Below are 19,584 nucleotides of genomic sequence, written 5' to 3' on the forward strand. Positions count from 1 at the left end.
CAGGAGACTTGGGACACAAGCACAAGCTCACTCCAGACATGGTTTCTGGCTTTCAGGTCTGTATAACATTATATACAAAATCATTAATTGTATTTGTAGAGCTTAGTGGTAAAACATTGCATTAGCAGTGCAAAAGGACAAGTGTTCGAACCCAGGGAACACACATGGTGATAAAAATGTATACCTTATAAATGCACCATAGGCCATTTTGGATAAGCATCCGCCAAATGCGTAAATGTAACTAGTCAAAGCCAGATCATTTCAGTCCTAACCTGTTGTTGTCACATCAAGTTTTCAATCCATACATTTTTCTTGGAAATTGAGCCCTCTCCCATCAGAGCTATGGGAACACACACAATTCTGGTCTTATTGGCCTTCACCACTTTACAGTTAATGATGAGAACTCCTTCACAAAGACCATTAAAGATCACATAACACACACGATTTCTGCCACTCTCATGTTAATCTTGGTTATCTATAGAGTAGTATTTCATCCTTCATATTTCCAAAGAGTCTTTCATGTTGTCAGATTCATAAAAGACAGAACACCTTTTCCAGGTATTTTTTTTTTTTTTTTTCGGAAAAGATGATCTCTTGAAGGCGTACAGTGGGCGGAGCTAAAGAGTTACGAGTACACACAGCCTTTGAATTCTAATTCAACAGCTGATGCATCAAAGTAAATAAAGCTTAAATAAAAACTGTTTTTTACATAACCTTAGCTTACAGTCAGATGCAGCCATTGGCCCAGAAATACTCTTGTCACATGCTCATTGGCTTTTTTGACATTATGCATTAGTTTAGCCTGAGGATTACAATTTTTAAACGGTGTCAATAAGTCAGAATGCATGAAATGGCGTTAAACCCCTCCTTTAAGGACACTATCTGGAATGACCTCTCAAAAAGATACCAGGTGTTCAGCGTAATAATATTCTCACTTGTTTTTAATTAGGATTATTTAGGGACTCATACTATGTTTTAGTCTTACTTGCAGGTTGACAGCATCAGACAGTTTTTGGAGGAGGGCACAGCGTTGGATGCCAGATTCAAGTCAAAAGTGAAGTGTGCTACAGACTGGAGGAGGAGCTGATATAAACGAACAGGTGTTAACCATTATTAGTTATCTACTTCTCTTCAATTGTCGATATCAATATACATGACCCTCATATTCTATTCCATACAGGCTCAGGGCCAGCAGATAAATCAGGGGCTTAAAGAGAGAGCAGATGACCAAGATGACTGCATATCTGATGAAGACATCTGTGCATCTGCCAGTGAAACAGTGGTAAGAAAATATAAAGGCATTCTGTTTTTTCCCTATTTAATTATTAGTACAAAATGAACTTGTTTGCATGTACCTCAATAGTGATTTATATTTTTCTTTATTTCCTGACCTATTTGTTCACAGAAGAACCCAAAGCTCTCTGCCCTCGAGAAGCTGTTTGCTGTAGAGGACATGGAAATAAAGTAAGAAAAGAGACCACCAGCACTGATAAGGCACTACAGATTACTTCCATCTCCTCGGTCCTCAGCGAGTCCAGTAACCCTGGTGGTGTGACATGAAGGACACGGCCAATGCTTTTTTTGATTTGGCTACAGGGTATCTCTGTGTGCAAGCATCATCCACACACCCTCAGAGCGTGCATTTTCTACTGCATTGAAAATGTTTTAATGATACCTAGCCCTATATCAGTGTTTCTCAAACTTTTTCAGCCCAAGGACCACTTTATCTTCTGATTTTTTTCTGAGGACCAACTAACAGAATCCTACTCTAACACGCCTCCAAAAAAAAAAGAAAATAGGAAGGATAAGCTAAATTTAAGTGTAATATGCAACTGTTTCAAGTCAAAAACTAATTTTTTAAACACAAGTGCAATGATATGTTCAGAAATTATTATATGAATTTTATTTCATTAGAAAAAGTAAATGTGAAATGAGTTGCAGCTTAATATGAACAACAAACTGCACATGTGAAAAAAACTGCAATTAAACATACCAGCCTAGGTCCCACTTAATGTCATTCCAAAGAGCCATTAGTTTAAAACTGAGGTGGTGGGTATTTGAAGTCTATGGTTGTAACTATGGTAACAATAAAATGCTAAAAAAAAAATTTCCCCTTAATGTCTAAAATCACTGAAATTACATAACTAATAGATATGTGAATTTTAGCTGCTTTCAGTTGACGCTTGATATTTTCTTTTTTCTCCTCTTTGGTTTAGCCACCGATCCATTTTTACGTTATTAAAACAGAATGGCAAGAACTGATATCACAGTTTCAAAAGGGCATTAAAAATCTATTTAAATAAGTGACAATTTTGTATATACACTTGCCTAGTTTAGGTCATCTTTTGGCAGATCACTGGGGGGTTCGCGGACCACACTTTAAGAATTACTGCCCTATGTAAATGTGAAGTAAATACTTGCTTTTATATTATTATATATTGATGGATTTTTTTGTCTGTAGGTACAGAGTAACTAGTATCAGCTTAATCTAAATGTTTTCAACTTCTCTTTTGTGTTCTTTTGCAGATGCTTTCATAAAACATCATAAGGTGGAAACTGTTGGACAGTTAGGACAGGCTATGAAATCTGAGATGGCAAAGAGAAAGGAGACATAAGCTGCCCCCAATCCAAATTTATGCTTTGATTTTATATCTGAACTCTAGTATTTGTTGCTGGCTGGATTCATGTTGTTAATGTGCAGTTAATGGATATACTATATATGTGCTTAACATATATATATTATGTGCATAAATGTATACCCCATTGTTTGTAAAATCTGATTTCAGTGCCAACTGATTTATTGGGGCAGTGTGATGAAAATTTCGGTCAAATTAAATTATTTACAAAAGCTGTGTGTTGAGTGGTTTTTATTTGTGGGAAATTTGTTTACACTGTATTTGAAATATACTAGAGGGGCTTTCACATACATTTTTAAATAGATTTACTTATAACAACAAAATAATATGTTGACAAGTACTAGAAAGAAATATATATGGTCATATATTGCAATATAAAACCATATATTTACATAGAAGGTTATCTAAATGTATTTTAATATAAAAGTAATGAATAGATGTAAATATTTACATAATATTATAATACATAAGATATTTTAACGTAGTTGATTAAGATTGACACGAAGACGTCATAAATGTTCTGTCGTCATAATAAATGATTTGTTGTCATAGAGACGAGTACACAGTGTGTGTTCTATATTTAAATTGTTTGTCTCTCATTGGCCAAGCGAATGGAACGTTTGACGTCACCGAACATATAAAAGGCTTGCCCTGACATGTTCACTTCACACATTGGTGATTCTCTAAGCGAAAGCTATTGAAAACCACTACTACTCTCCTGACTTTAAAGACATCAAAAACCAAACGATTACCTTAAGTCTTTCAAACGACTAGTCAAGCAACAGCTGACAGTTATTTAGTAGACTTTTAAAGACATTTTCAACATCATGTCTGATTTGAAGGATCTCGAGACCAGCAGGGGTGGTATTCTGCGAAAGCAGACTTCTGCCCCTTCAGGTTCTCGGGTAACCTTCGCCCGTCCGCGGGCTGAACCGGATGTGGAATTGAGCCATTCAGGTCAGTAAATATTATTTACGCCTTTTCTCCATCCGAAGGATGCAGCTTACGAAGGTCGCATATGCAGGCTGCACATGTCTGGTTTATTTAAGTTAACTGAGCATTGCATTCGAAAGTCGTAAACATATTACAACAATTTACGATTAACTGAAAATAATAGCCAACCTTTTAATTGTTAATTTTCTGCAAAAAGACGGTTTAGATGACGTATGCAGCCTACAAATGCGACCTACGAAGGATAACTACCTTTAACTCATTAACCTTCCCCGGTTGCATAAAGCACCTTAAGTGTAATTTTCCCTTAATTTCACCCTTATGTTTCCTTTAAAATTAAGGGTGTTGCAGAAAAACCTTACGTTTTTTCTGTTGCGTCTCCATGGCAACAATAGTATTTTATAACAACAAACCGGGGTCGCTGTCATGAAACACTTTACGATTACCTTTACCTAAGCGAACCATTTAAGGGATTATATGCAAAACACTTTAATTATTATCTTACAGTAGTTAAGGGGAATTTACCCCTTAAGTGTCATACTTAAGGGAAAAACTTAAGGTGCTTTATGCAACCGGCCAGATCCTCACGGTCACATATTAGTCAAATTTTGGGTTTGTCAGCTCATTCGGTTAAAGAGAAACCCCAAATGCAAAAATATACGAGTGGAAATTAAGTTCAGTAGCTTTACTTTGCGCTATACAGACGAACGTTGCTATATGCCTGTATTGTTGGTGGAATTAAAGACTCGTATGCATGAGGAGTTTTGTTGTAGTTGATTTAATATGAACTGTGTCTATTTCAAATAACGTACGGGTTGATGCGAATGTCTGTTTCTTTACACGACCCTCCCGCCATCATATGGCAGGTGAGGTAATAACTTTTCCAAGTTTAGAAACCGACGCATTAATTCGCATTACTGAATGTGAATGAATTATTCGACGCATTACTTAAGTTATTCATTAAATAATGTCTCTAAATTATGAAATCAGGGTCATAATAAGGTAAACTTTACATTTTATAATGTTACGCGTTCGTTATTTTGTCTGATTTGTTTCGTTATGAACAAAGCAGAGTGTGATTTATCTTTGGACTCGTCGCGCGCGTGCTTTTTTCTGGTGCGGTTTCTTTCAAACGCAATAACTGACGATATTGTCAAACATATTTATTTGTCAAAGTGCTTCCATGATGTTCTCGTCAATGTATTATTTTTTTTTTCAAACGTGTTATGCGCTTTGTTGTGATATTTGAGCATGAACTAATGAAAATATATATGAGATCGGTGGTAAGATTAAATTACGTCACCGGAGTTTTGGTTTAGGTGAATGGCTATTTTGAAGGGACAGTACGAAATGCGCGACCTGTTTTTTTACTGCTAATTTGCACGACGCCTCATTTTGTGTCACCATACAGTTCATTCTTTAATGGGTCTACGTAGCCCAAACACACTTTAATAAATCTCACTCATAACCTCGAGAAGAGAACTGACTTTCCTCTTTTATCGCACCACACGTTCATCTAACTCACGAAGCTTGAGTGCCATCTAGTGGTGCATTAATGTAAGGACATTACAGCGTGTACAGTGGGGAGCGAGATGCTCAACGGAGGTTGTGCGTCTCTGCCACCGCAGCTTTAGAAATGTGGGCTGTCCCTCCGGGGACAGTTAATGATGATGAGTCTCTTTACACCTATATAATGACATATTAATATATATATATAATTTTAAAACACTCATTCTATATTTTTCCACATTTTACAATAAGAATAAACGCAATAACAGTGTGGAATAACAGTCTCTTACACTGTTATAATGACACATTAAATATATATAATTTTAAAATACTCAGTCTATTTATTTTTCCACATTTTACAAGAAGAATAAACGCAATAACAGTGTGGAATAACACAAATGTATAACACTAGCATATATTAAATATTATGTAACAGGTTTTATAATGTAACAAAGTAACAATGTGTTAGATTTCAGAGAAGTTTATAATGTCTTCTTTTTGTCTGTTCTGTCCAGTTGGTAGATGGACTGTGAGCATGTCTAGACCAGCGCAGGGGCCAGAAAGGACAAGCTGGTTTGTACGAGATACATACCAGGAGTTGGCCTACGCTCCAGCCTCATATTATCCAAAGATGTTTGTCCTCCTGGGAAAAACATATGAGGATGAGGGGGTCCCTGCAGGTCAGTTTGTTACACCAGTGGTTTGCACGACGCCTAATTTTGTGTCACCATACATTCAGCTCATTGTTTGATGGGTCTACGTAGCCCCTCATGAAGTCAAACACACTTTAATAAATCTCACTTATAACCTCGAAAAGAGGACTGACTTTCTTCTTTTAACACACCACACGTTTAACTAGCTCACGAAGCTTGAGTGCCATCTAGTGGTGCATTAATGTAAGGACATTACAGTGTGTAAATCAATCCTAACTATAGTTAGCTGCTGCTGACCTAAGATCAGCCTAGGAAATGTATATGGCTAATTTAAAGGACATCTATATTTTGCTCATATTCTGTACCTTTTGTTGTAAATTGAGTGTTTTAAACGATCTTAAGCCTAGAATTAGTGAAGGAGGTTTGCATGATTCATTGGTTCATAACTATTGTGAAAGTTTGATCAATTGTGCATAATGACATACAATAAATGCATACAGAGTTACAAGACCATCACTACTTCCGGTTCATGGTGACTTTCAAGGGCAAACACTACATTGTGTTTATCCGGGCCTGCTAATAAGAACACAAAAATCATTCATAGTGATCAGGACACTGGGTTTAAAGTGACAGCACATTGTTTTAGGTCCGTTAAATGGAGGCTTGTAACTATAAGCAGATAAACGCTATGCTAACTTGTTGTTAACGTGTTCTGATGTTATAAACACTCATTTGTCAGCTTCCCGCAGCCTCGCGCCCTTTCCACTTCTGTCATTTGCATTAAAAAAGTGCCAGTTATAAAATTCTTCAACTATTTATCCACAATGTGAAAATACCATGTTAACTGTTAATGTGTTTTTTTTATGTCTGATCTGTCCAGGTGTTAGACAGAAAAAGCTTACATCAACTGAGAGGCTCAGGATGTCCATGACTAGAATGGAAGCCTCACGAAGGGCCCGTTTATACTCGAATGAGGAGGCACGTTGGGCCCTTCTACAGATTTTGAAAGATTCGTGTGGCCCTGAAGGTCAGTCAGCACATCATTATTATGAAACCTCAAATTTAATGAAAAACATTTGACACATTAACTTATTATATAGATAGTAAAACATACATGAAGTTACTGTGTACTTGTCTTGGGTCTAGCATAGCATGAGGGCGGTGTTTAGTATTTTTGGTGTTTAAATTTGTATGTATTATGTAATTATGTTTTTCATGTGAAGTTTTTTTAAATTAAATAAAATATGGTTCACATAGTTTATTAATTTAATAATAGTGATGATGTATAAAACATTGTGTTTATGCATCAGTAGCGGGCGGTGACTTCTCTTCCGAGGGGCACAAATCCGAAATATGTGTTCCGTGTGTCTTGTGTTGCTCGTCATGTCAAAATGTGTGTTTGTTGCGTCATGTAAACCTATGTGCATCATGCGTCATTTCAAAAAACGTGCCTGCTGCACATGCGTCAAAAGGGTTAATGACAAAGAGACGCTTACGTTCACAAAGTACTCGCAAGACACCAACTTAAAACTAAACTCTGATTACAAATGAGATTCATCGAGTATCTGGAAAACGCCTTTGAAGCGTCTGCAGCAGACAAGTATTTTGACATGACGCGTGATGCACATAGGTTCACATGACGTTCCGAAAACATGACTGACTAAATACATGTTCGCATTGTTTGCCCTCGAAAAAGAAGTCACTGGCCACCACTGGTACACATACATGTCTTATGTGATAAATTTTTGTTATTACTATTATTACAATGTTTGTGAAAATACCACAGTAACTGAGATCTGACACATTGTTACTGTATTAAGAAGTTTAAAATGTGTTCTTTGTGTCCGGTCTGTGCAGCTGATAGACAAGATAAGATCACGGGTTCATCAGCTGAAGGGCTCGTAAGTCTCGTTGAAAGCAGTGGGGAGCGAGATGATCAACGAAAGTTGTGCGTCTCTGCCCCCGCAGCTTTCGAAATGTGGACTGTCCCTCCGGGGACAGTTAATGATGATGAGTTGGTCCCTGCAGGTCAGTCTCTTACCCTGTTATAATGACACATTAAATATACATAATTTTAAAATACTCAGTCTATTTATTTTTCCACATTTTACAAGAAGAATAAACGCAATAACAGTGTGGAATAACACAAATGTATTACACTAGCATATATTAAAAATTATGTCATGGGTTTTATAATGTTACAATGGTAACAATGTGTTAGATTTCAGAGAAGTTTATAATGTCTTTTTTTGTCTGTTCTGTCCAGCTGGTAGACAGACTGACATGTCTACACCAGCTCAGGGGCAAGAAGTAACAAGCTGCGGTGAACGAGATTCACAACGGAGGTTGTGCGTCTCTGCACCCGCAGTTTGCGAAACAAGGTTTGTCCTTCCCGGGGCAATTGACGATGAAGAGTGGGTCCCTGCAGGTCAGTTTGTTACACCAGTGGTTCTCAAGGTTATGCCTGGAGGCCCACTGATCTGCACATTTTGTTTGTCTCCCTTATTTAACACACATGTTTCAAATCATCGGCTCATTAGTAGAGATCTCAATGAACTGAACTGATTGTGTCAGATGAGAGACATACAAAATGTGCTGAGCAGTGGGCCTTGAGGAACAGAGTTGAGAGCCACTGTTACACTATTATAATGACACATTAAATATGTGTGTGTGTATATATATAATTTACAACACAAATTTTTCCAAATTTTACAATAAGAATAAACTGTGGAATAACACACATGTAACATTAACATGTATGACATTTTTATGTAATAGGTTTTATAATGTTTTTCACAATACCATAATAACTATACAGTAACAATGTGTTAGATTTTAGAGAAGTTTATAATGTCTTCTTTGTGTCCGATCTTTCCAGTTGTGTCTACACCTGCAGCGGCTTTAGATGAAGAGGAGAGAAGCTTACCAGGTCAGTGTACTGTATTACACCATAATAATGACACCCCAAAAAGTATTGTTTTAATTAAACAAACAAACGTAAAATGAGAACGAAAGAAAACAACTCAAAGGCAAAAATCTAACACAGGTTTCACATTATTTCTTAACTGTTTTCTAAGCAAGGTTTAAAAATGTACATTCGCCATTCTGGCACAAATCTCTTGTGTGGGCAGGACTTAACCATACTTTAATCCCATTGGCTAGTGAGATTTGAATTTACAGATCTCTGATCAGGAATAAGGGTGGGACAATAAATCGACATGCGGATTTATCATTGTCTGTCTTCGTGCGTTACAAGAATCCATATGGCGGCATCAAATATCGATATAATAAATTAATATACATGACTGTACATATATTTCCCAGTGTTATTAATTTATGGGTTTCCAAAAAACCCCTATCGATCGGGCTCTAATCTGGTGGTAACATCTGTTGTTCATCTTTTCTATTTTTGTCTTTTAGAACCAAAACCAAAAAGCCGGAAGAAAATCCGTGCTTTCTTGCGCAGAGCATTGCAGGCTATCAAAAAAGCTTGCTGTTGCTGTGGAAATGAGGATATAGTGGAGCCATTTTGATCCTCAGGTGCCCGTATAGATGAAGCTGATGTGTAGAACGGTTCTGGTCTTAAGCAAACGGGTTTTTAAGAACCACCCTATTGCCGGTCAGGTTCGTCATTCCTTGGATATATCAGCTTTCCAAGAAGCAGCTGATCATATGGTCCATTCGACCATCGCCCATGTGCTCCGGCAGATCAGCTGATTTTAAGTCGGGTTCTTCTTACCTGCACCGAGCTCGTGATAAAACACTGGCAGTATAGTCCCTTCGGACTCGAGCCGGCGAGCTCTTTTCCTTGGAAACATGCCCGTTCCAAGAAGAGGATGATCTTAAATGTGGTCTATCGGCCACGGGCGTCATGCTCAACCGATCATGCTGATTAGTCAGTCAGGTTTGTGTAACCTGCACGAGCTCGTGAGAAACACAGGCAGTATAGTCCCTTCGGACTCGAGCCGGCGAGCTCTTTTCCTTGGAAACATGCCTTTCCAAGAAGAGGATGATCTTAAATGTGGTCTACGGACCACGGGCGTCATGCTCAACCGATCATGCTGATTAGTCAGTCAGGTTTGTGTAACCTGCACCCATCTCGTGAGAAACACAGGCAGTATAGTCCCTTCGGACTCGAGCCGGCGAGATTGTTTTCCTTGGAAACATGCCTTTCCAAGAAGAGGATGATCTTAAATGTGGTCTATGGACCACGGGCGTCATGCTCAACCGATCATGCTGATTAGTCAGTCAGGTTTGTGTAACCTGCACCCATCTCGTGAGAAACACAGGCAGTATAGTCCCTTCGGACTCGAGCCGGCGAGATTGTGGAACCAGACTATTGCCAGTCTGGTTCATCATCTTTGGACATAACAGCTTTCCAAGAAGCAGCTGAATGGTCAGGTTCATCTAGCCTGCGGTCAAGCGATAGTGATCGTGAGTACAATGTTCTGACCTTTATTGTTGGCTTTATTTTTTTCCCTTGTCAACTGTTTCTCTCCTTATTTTTTTCAAATCTCTGTCCAGTTTTGTAATACATGCATTTTAGGGGTGTCACGATTCGTTTCTCGATTTTTACTTCTTTTTTTAAGACAAAAAAATGCTATGCCTATTATTATTATTATTATTATTGTTTCACATTAACATGCACATTGTGTGCTTTTCCTCGCATGGGGGGTTTGTGGGCTTCACTACGCGAGAGAGCTTGTAGAGAGAAGATTCCTTCTTGCACGCACTTGCACTTAATGCACGCGTCCTGGAAGCTGCGCTTCTCTCTGTCTCGTGCTCGCGGTCTCGCATCTGTCTGAACATAGTACAAAAGTAGTAATCTTTAAGTATTTGTTCAGTTTTATGCGTTTCATGCGAGCTGAGGCAAACTATCGCCTCTCTTAATCTCATGCACGTGCAGAGAGCTGCGCTCTGTCCGAAGTCAGATCTTTAGTTAGTAATCCTGTTTATGATATGCATTTCAAGGAGTTGTAGCAATACATTATGATCTGCTCTTTATTGTCTGCTTTAATTTTCTCCCTTGTCGACTGTACTTTATTGTTTCAAACCTCTTCCCAGTTATCGTAATAATTGTGTTTTTCCTTTACATTGGAAAAGTGTGCTTTTCCTTTTTATTGTCCTGATTTGCTTATTTAAAAAAAGATTTAGGTTTTTAAAAGTGGTTTTACTCTTACTTGATGTTGTGGCCAATGTGAATGTGTGTGCATGTATAGTGTGTGTGTGTGTGGGTGGGCGTGAGGTTGGCGTGAATGATTTGTCTGTTACGTCACCTGCGCACCTGTATGTGCTAATCAGCCAGGGTAGTAAGGGAATCACTGGGAAGCCAGAGGGGTAAGTTAGCTGAGGAAGCCACACAGTTTTTCAACCTCAGCTGTGCGATGGTGATGGTTTTTAGTCTGTTCGTCCTTGAACGTTTAAGTCAGTCGTTTGTATATGTTTTTAAATTTACATAATAAAGAAGAGTTAATTGTACAACGATGGAGGACCTCATTTATTTGCAACAGCAAGAGTTGGAAATGGCTTCAAAATACCTGTAGTGGCTTTTTTTTGTGGACAGATTGCCACTACATTTTGTTGAAAAACTCAGCTTCAAAGCAAGGAAAGATTGGATTTGCCACGCGAAGGACAGCGCCGCGCTTCATTGATTGAGTCCCAGCTGAATCCACTCACTGCAGACACACGCTTGGAAAGAGCTTCGCGGAGGAATCACGGTAGGACAAAATAAGGATTGTTACAAGTTGTGTTGAAGAGATTGGCCTTCTCACAAAAAGGACATAGGTACGTCCTGCTACAATTCTTAATAAAGCCTTCAGCAGTTCTGCTATATCAAAATGAGTGATGTGTCTGCAGCTGTCAATCAAAATGAAACGGAAAATGAAAGTGGTAAAAGATCGGTCAAATTGACGGTCAAAGCATTGCAATTACAAATCATATCAAATCAAAAGGAAAGGAATTCCAGGTTAAAGAAATTACACAAACTAACAAAGGATGTTAAACAACTGATGCTTTTAAAGGGAAATGTGTCTGAGGTACAAACAAAGTATGAAATGTGTTTGAAACTTTGTGTGGAAATTGAACAGTTTCACGAAGCATTGAAACAAAAATTGCCTGATGATGAAATGTCAAAGCAAAATGAATGGGTTGAAAATCAAATGCACAACAATAAAGCAATAATACAAAACGTGGAAAAGTGGTTGTTTGAAAATGGGGACAATGATGATGATGATGCTGCATTAAATGAAGTTGCACCAGCCACCACTGTGGTCACTGATGACATTAGTCCAGGGGACAGCGTTTCTAATGTTGGTGGTAAATCAGGCTCATCAACTGGCCGTTACAGTAGTAGGTCTTCAAGGTCTTCAATTTCCTCTGCATGCTTAAAAGCAGAGGCGGAAAAAGCCGCTCTTATTGCTAAGGCAGCTGCCCTTAAACAAAAACATGAGCTGGACGCTCAGGAGGAGCAACTCAGGCAAAAAAGGGAATTGCTGGAATTGCAAAGTCAAATTGCTGTACAAACTGCAAAGGTTAATGTTTACAGAGGATCTGATGTGGAGAGCTCACAAGCTCATTCAGATGGAATGAATTCGTATTTGCGAAGTTCTAAACGTAAATCTTCTCTCAGACTCTCTGCTACGGAATTTGTTCCACAAAGTTCAAAGCCTCAATTCAATCATCCACCAACAGGAGGCAGCAATGCGGCAGTGCAAACAGAGGTTCAACCTACGTATTCCAATCCTCAGTTTAATCTTCCACCAACAGGAGGCAGCAATGCAGCAGCGATAACAGAGGCTCAGCCTAAGTATTCTAATCCTCAGTTCAATCTTCCATCAATAAGAGGTGACAAAACTGTCATATCAATGGGAGGAAGACGCAAGGAAATATTTTCAGAGTATGTTGTACCAAAAGCTCATGCTCTGAATCCCCAACCAAGCATACCTCAAATATGTCAGGAAACATATCATGCAACACATCATACAAAGGAACCCATTCAACATGTTGACCTGATGCAAACTAATGTGGACCAGGGCAATCTTCTTTCCATTATGAAACAACAAAACGACATAACAGCTTTATTAGTGCAACAACATTCTTCATTATCATTACCTCCAAGGGATATACCATGCTTTGATGGAGATCCGCTAGAGTACAGTACCTTTATTAGAGCATTCGAGCATGGAGTGGAGGGAAAGGCTGGTAGCAGCATTGACTGTTTATACTTTTTGGAGCAGTATACTAAAGGACAACCTAGGGAGCTGGTTAAGAGCTGTCAGCACATGCCACCAGACAGAGGATATCAAAGAGCAAAGGCCCTCTTACAAGAACGTTTTGGAAATGAACAAAAAATAGCCACTGCATACATGGAAAAAGCTCTTGGATGGCCATCAGTAAAATCTGAAGACATTGAAGCTTTGCAAGCCTTTGCTTTGTTTTTACGTGTCTGTTGTAACGCTATGGAGAACCTCAGCTATATGTCAGAGATGAATATGCCATCCAACATGCGTGCTATTGTTTTGAAGTTACCATATAAATTGAGGGAAAAGTGGAGAAGCACTGCTTATGAGCTGCAGGAAAAGCATAGTCGTCAAGCACGTTTCAGTGATATTGTCAACTTAATTGAAAGGCAAGTGTCTATTGCTTCCAGTCCACTCTTTGGAAACATTCAGGATACATTTACTTCAACGACTAAGTGTAAGGAGAGAAACAAAGTCTCACGAGTATGCTTTAAAGGAAAAGGAAGCAGTTTTGCTACTTCTGTGGCAGCTGTCAGCTGTCAACCTGTGACTCAAAAGCAAAATGAGAGAAACTTAACTGATAAACCAAATAAGGTAATTTGTCTGCTGTGTGAAGAGGGTCACAAATTGGAGTTGTGTCCCAAAATGGAAAAGAAGTTACACAATGAAAAAATTAACTTCTTGAAGGAGAAAGGTGTTTGTTTTGGGTGTTTATCTGTTGGACACATGAGCAGGGACTGTCATAGGCGTCTGTCTTGTAAATTGTGTAATCTGAAACATCCTACCATCCTTCACATCCATTCAAAGGAGAAGAAAACCAATTCAGAGGACACACAGCAGGAAATATCAGGAAACAGTCATAAGGTTTCTCCCAAGACATGTGGCCATATAGGGGCCGGAGCACAGGACAGTGTATTGGCAATTGTGCCTGTTCAGATTAAGGCTAAGAAAGGTAACCAAGTGTTAACTACATATGCATTTTTAGATCCTGGCAGCACAGCCACTTTCTGCTCTGAACGACTCATGAGGGAGCTAAAAGTCAGAGGAAGGAGTGCCAAAATTTTGTTAAGGACTATGAATCAAGAAAAGTTTGTTGACAGTCATGTTATCTCAGGATTGGAGATAGCTGCACTCAATGGTAACACCTACTTTGAATTGCCAGAAGTTTACACACAGTGTAAAATGCCTGTGACTCGTGACAACATCCCACGACAGGAAGAGTTAAGTGCATGGCCATACTTAAGCTCTGTGGAAATTCCTGTAATTGATGCTGATGTGGAGCTGTTAATTGGGACCAATGTTCCAAAGGCATTGGAACCATGGAAAGTTTTACACAGCAACAACGAAGGACCTTATGCTGTCAAAACCCTACTCGGCTGGGTTATCAATGGACCAGTGAGAGGAGGCAATGAGACTGAGATTAGCTGTCCCACTATTACAGCCAATAGAATAACTATTGCTCATATAGAGGAACTACTGGTGAAGCAATACAATCATGATTTCAATGAGAAATCGGCAGATGACAAGCTAGAAATGTCTAGAGAAGATCTCAATTTTATGGCAATCATGAACAGTTCAGCTGAACTCAACAGTGGACATTACTGCATGAGATTACCTTTTAGAGAGCATAATGTTGTTATGCCCAATAACCGCCATGTTGTTGAGCAAAGGGCTCTCTGCCTGAAAAGAAAACTTGAGAAAAATGCAACATTTAAGGAGGAATATGTTCAGTTCCTTGGTGATATCATAGACAAGGGCTATGCAGAGAGGGTGCCAAAACATCAATTGAAAGGAAAAGAAGGAAAGGTCTGGTACATCCCGCACCATGGCGTGCATCATCCCAAAAAAGGAACCCTGAGAGTGGTGTTTGACTGCGGTGCAAGTTTCAAAGGGATTTCCCTCAACAATCAACTACTCCAGGGACCTGACTTGACAAATTCTTTGCTTGGAGTTCTCATAAGGTTTCGTCAAGAACCTATAGCAGTGATGGCGGATATACAGGCAATGTATCACCAAGTCAAAGTGGCAAAACAAGATGCAGATTTTCTTCGTTTCCTCTGGTGGCCAAATGGTGAACTGACACAACATCTCACTGAATATAGAATGACTGTTCATTTGTTTGGTGCAATATCATCACCCAGCTGTGCTAGTTTTGCCCTAAGAAAGACTGCTGATGACAACACAGAAAAATTCCCAGCACATGTGATCAACACCATCAAGCAGAACTTTTATGTAGATGACTGCTTGAAGTCAATGCCTTCAGAGGCAGAAGCAATGGTCTTGGTGAAAGACCTGACAGCTCTATGCCAATTGGGAGGATTTCAGTTGTTGAAATGGGTCAGTAACAGCAGATCAGTGTTGGAGTCCATTGATGTAGCGAAAAGAGCTAAAGAAATCAAAGGTCTGGATTTCGACAGAGACGATCTCCCTGTAGAGAGAACATTGGGTTTGCAATGGTGTGCAGAAACTGACACCTTCAGATTCAAGATGGTAGTCCAGGAAAGACCATTTACAAGAAGAGGCATCTTGTCTGTTGTGAGTTCTGTATACGACCCCATTGGATTCCTGGCACCTTTTACCTTACCTGCCAAGTTGATGCTGCAAAACCTTTGTAGGTTGAGCTACAGTTGGGATGACCTCATTCCTCAACAATACCAGCAGCAGTGGGTCAGGTGGCTGGAAGACCTAAAAGGGCTTAGCGCATTCAACGTGCCAAGATGCATCAAACCAAAAGATTTTGGACAGCTCAAAAGTGTCCAACTGCATCACTTCTCTGATGCTTGCGAGGATGGCTACGGCACGGTTTCATACCTGAGGTTAAAAAATGATCAGGACAAAGTTCATCTAGCCTTCATTTTAGGAAAGGCACGAGTTGCTCCAGTCAAGAAGGTGACAATCCCAAGGATGGAACTAACAGCTGCTGTGCTTGCTGTCAGAGTTGACAGAATGCTGAAAGCAGAGCTACAATTAGAGCTGGAAAGTTCAATTTTCTGGACGGACAGCACAACTGTGCTAAAGTACATCAGGAATGAAACGAAACGCTTTCACACCTTTGTTTCAAATAGGATCTCCATAATCAGAGAAGCCACTGTTGTCTCCCAATGGAGGTATGTTGACACAAACCAGAATCCAGCAGACGAAGCCTCCCGGGGTTTAAAAGCTGAAGAACTTCTTACATGTTGCAGATGGATCCATGGTCCAGACTTCCTTTTCAAGAACGAAGGTGACTGGCCTATAAATATTGTGGAACCTACTTCTTCTTTTAGCTGTGATGACCCTGAGGTTAAAGGACAGGCTGTTGTGAATACTGTAATCCTCAAAGAGTCACAGAATGCAATGACCCAGCTGATTACAAACTTCTCGTCATGGAAAAGGTTGAAGACCTCAGTTGCTTGGTTTCATCGGTGGAGAAAGGTGTTGCAGTTGTTGTGTCACAAAAGACAGGAAATACAAGAGTGTGTGTCTGGTAGTGGACTTGACATATCTGAACAGAAGAACAAAGTGGAAAAGGAGATGCAAGGCTTCAAAGCCACATTGGGTGGTCAAACTTTGTCATTGGAAGATATTAACACTGCTGAAAGTGCCATTATTCAGTATTGCCAAATGGAAAAGTTCAGCAATGAAATAACTGCATTGAAAAGTGGAATATCTGGAGTTAAGAAAAATAGTCCAATTTACAAACTTGATCCAGTGCTGGAAAATGGGCTTTTGAGAGTGGGAGGACGACTCAGTAAAGCGGCAATGCCTGATGACATAAAACACCCAGTCATTCTTGCTAAAGATCAGCATATCTCAACTCTCATTTTGCGCCACATTCATGAGCAATTGGGACATTGTGGAAGAAATCATCTGCTTTCCAGACTCCGCCAACAGTATTGGATCACCAGTGCTAATTCTGCAGCCAGAAAGATGATTTCTTCCTGTGTTATTTGTAGACGCTATAGGGGAAATTTGGGTGAGCAAAAGATGGCTAATTTGCCAAAGGAAAGACTTCAACCAGATCTTCCACCATTTACAAATTCGGGTGTCGATTATTTTGGTCCTTTCGAGGTGAAGGCAGGCCGTAGCCGCATCAAAAGATATGGAGTTATCTTCACTTGTATGGCCAGCAGGGCAGTACATTTGGAAATGGCGTACTCACTGGACACCAGTTCATGCATCCATGCATTGCGTAGATTCATTTCAAGACGAGGCCAAGTGTCACACATTAGATCTGATAATGGAACCAACTTTGTCGGAGCAGAACGTGAACTGCGACAAGCTCTATCTGCTCTGAATCACAAGCAAATTCAAAACGCATTACTTCAATCTGGAGTAAAATGGACTTTCAACACCCCTAGTGCTTCACATCATGGAGGGGTATGGGAGAGAATCATTCGTATGGTCAGGAAGGTGCTGAATTCCGTACTTCATCAGCAAACTACAGATGATGAAGGATTGCAAACTCTTCTGTGTGAGGTGGAAGCTATTCTTAATGACCGTCCACTCACAAAAAGTTCAGATGATCCTAATGATTTGGAACCCCTGACTCCCAATCACATTATCTTGTTAAAGGGCAAACCTGCTTTACCACCAGGACTTTTTGACACAAGTGATCTGTACACCAGACGGCGATGGAGGCAAGTTCAGTTTCTTGCTGATCTTTTCTGGCACAGATGGGTTCGGGAGTACATTCCACTACTACAGGAACGGCAACGGTGGTCAAAGGACAAGAGAAGCTTTGTTGTAGGGGACATCGTTCTTGTGGCAGATTCTACTGCCCCTCGTGGATCCTGGCTGTTAGGAAAGGTGTTGCAGACCTTTCCAGACACACAGGGACTGGTACGTTCTGTCAAAGTCCTGACTAAATGCAACATACTTGAGAGACCAATCACAAAGATCTGTCTGTTGTTGGAGGCTGATTAAGACTTTTGTAATGCTGTAACCTCAATTTGGAGGTTATCTACTCCATGGACATTCACTTGCACTATGAACATTATTGATTGAAAATGCACACTTGCACTATGAACATTATTGAATGATTTGTCATTGGCTCCATTATTAATTTGATGAATTGTTGTGTTAATATACAGTAACAATTAGGGGCCGGTGTGTTGTGGCCAATGTGAATGTGTGTGCATGTATAGTGTGTGTGTGTGTGGGTGGGCGTGAGGTTGGCGTGAATGATTTGTCTGTTACGTCACCTGCGCACCTGTATGTGCTAATCAGCCAGGGTAGTAAGGGAATCACTGGGAAGCCAGAGGGGTAAGTTAGCTGAGGAAGCCACACAGTTTTTCAACCTCAGCTGTGCGATGGTGATGGTTTTTAGTCTGTTCGTCCTTGAACGTTTAAGTCAGTCGTTTGTATATGTTTTTAAATTTACATAATAAAGAAGAGTTAATTGTACAACGATGGAGGACCTCATTTATTTGCAACAGCAAGAGTTGGAAATGGCTTCAAAATACCTGTAGTGGCTTTTTTTTTTGTGGACAGATTGCCACTACACTTGATCTTAAACTTCTTGTTTATTCTGCTAGTAGGTGATTAGCATTTTATGTACTAAACAACTCTCCATTATCTGCACATACTTTAAATGAATATTTATTTTTGTCTGTTATGTTATAAGCAGCACTGCCATTGGAGTTCATGTGAGACACAATTCTTGTGTTAATTTTGTACTGATTGTTTTTCATTTCTTTATGTCATTGCTTTATGAAGTGGGAAGACAGATTGGAAGAGGTGCCTTTAGTAAAGTGGATGAGGGGACGCGCAAATCTGATGGCATGAAGGTAGAACTGCTCTTTATCAATATGTTTTGCCAACCAACCCTACATTATATATGACTTGCATATGATTATTTCTCTCTTGTACGTCACCATCAAATATATTAAGAAGTCTGGCAAGGAAATCTACACTAAAATACCCTCGAACCCAAGGACATTGAGACAAACAGACCCAGTTCCGGCCGCCGTGGAGGTCAACACACCACTGATCTACTGGCCGTCCTTCAACATGATGCCCAGCCGATGCCTGACCAACGACCACCAGCGGAACCTGTTTAATCTCCTCATCCGTTTACATATATCTCCCAAGGGTTTTTTCCCTCCTAGGACTTTTTTCCTTCCTTGCAAAAATATTTGGGAGGTTTTTCTCCTAGGGGGTTTTTTCAACCCGGGGAGTCAGCCGACATTGGCTTTACATAGCACCCTCTTCTATACGTTACATTATTAATACGCTCGCTTGTAAAGTTTATTCATAGCCGCTGTATTTTGCTACTTATATTGTCTGTCGAATTTGCTGTGTTTTTTTCCTGTTTCTATTAATGTAAAGCTGCTTTGAAACAATTACAAATTGTGAAAAGCGCTATATAAATACAATTTCCATTCAATTTTATTTTGAGTTTGAAAGATTTCATGTTTTTAATATTTTACCTCTATTTATTGATTTAATTTATTGTGGTTTTTTTGTTCTTCTGTCAGTGCAGCATATTGTTAAATATAATATTAATGTACATTGTAAATACTACACCACAAAAGTATTTTTATAAACTTTTTTTATTAGTTCTTGTTGTTAGTTATTTTTTTTATTTTTTTGCTTTAAAAGCAATACAATAAATGT

General features: G+C 39.4%; 1 protein-coding gene across 2 annotated transcripts; it reads left to right on the forward strand.

The window, feature by feature from the left end:
• The first annotated feature begins 3,436 nt into the window (after positions 1-3,436).
• Positions 3,437-19,584, forward strand: LOC135749921 (uncharacterized). 2 transcript variants are annotated; one of them, XM_065268604.2, is made up of 8 exons: positions 3,437-3,593; positions 5,612-5,776; positions 6,630-6,776; positions 7,607-7,777; positions 8,016-8,177; positions 8,628-8,678; positions 18,685-18,755; positions 18,859-19,584. In XM_065268604.2, the coding sequence occupies exons 1-8, from the start codon at positions 3,464-3,466 to the stop codon at positions 19,195-19,197; spliced, it is 1,236 nt and encodes a 411-aa protein (XP_065124676.2). In that variant the 5' UTR covers positions 3,437-3,463; the 3' UTR covers positions 19,198-19,584. The 2 variants fall into 2 exon arrangements, with proteins under 2 accessions (XP_065124676.2, XP_065124677.2); XM_065268605.2 differs by having other exon boundaries at positions 18,862-19,584.

This window comes from Paramisgurnus dabryanus, chromosome 1, assembly GCF_030506205.2.
Source record: "Paramisgurnus dabryanus chromosome 1, PD_genome_1.1, whole genome shotgun sequence".
NCBI lineage: Eukaryota > Metazoa > Chordata > Actinopteri > Cypriniformes > Cobitidae > Paramisgurnus > Paramisgurnus dabryanus.

Coding starts and splice junctions, on each gene's coding strand:
- LOC135749921 (XM_065268604.2), top strand. CDS start 3,464: ATGTCTGATTTGAAGGATCTCGAGACCAGCAGGGGTGGTATTCTGCGA. Junction 3,594..5,611: donor TGTGGAATTGAGCCATTCAG/GTCAGTAAATAT, acceptor TGTTCTGTCCAG/TTGGTAGATGGACTGTGAGC. Junction 18,756..18,858: donor GCAAATCTGATGGCATGAAG/GTAGAACTGCTC, acceptor AAATATATTAAG/AAGTCTGGCAAGGAAATCTA.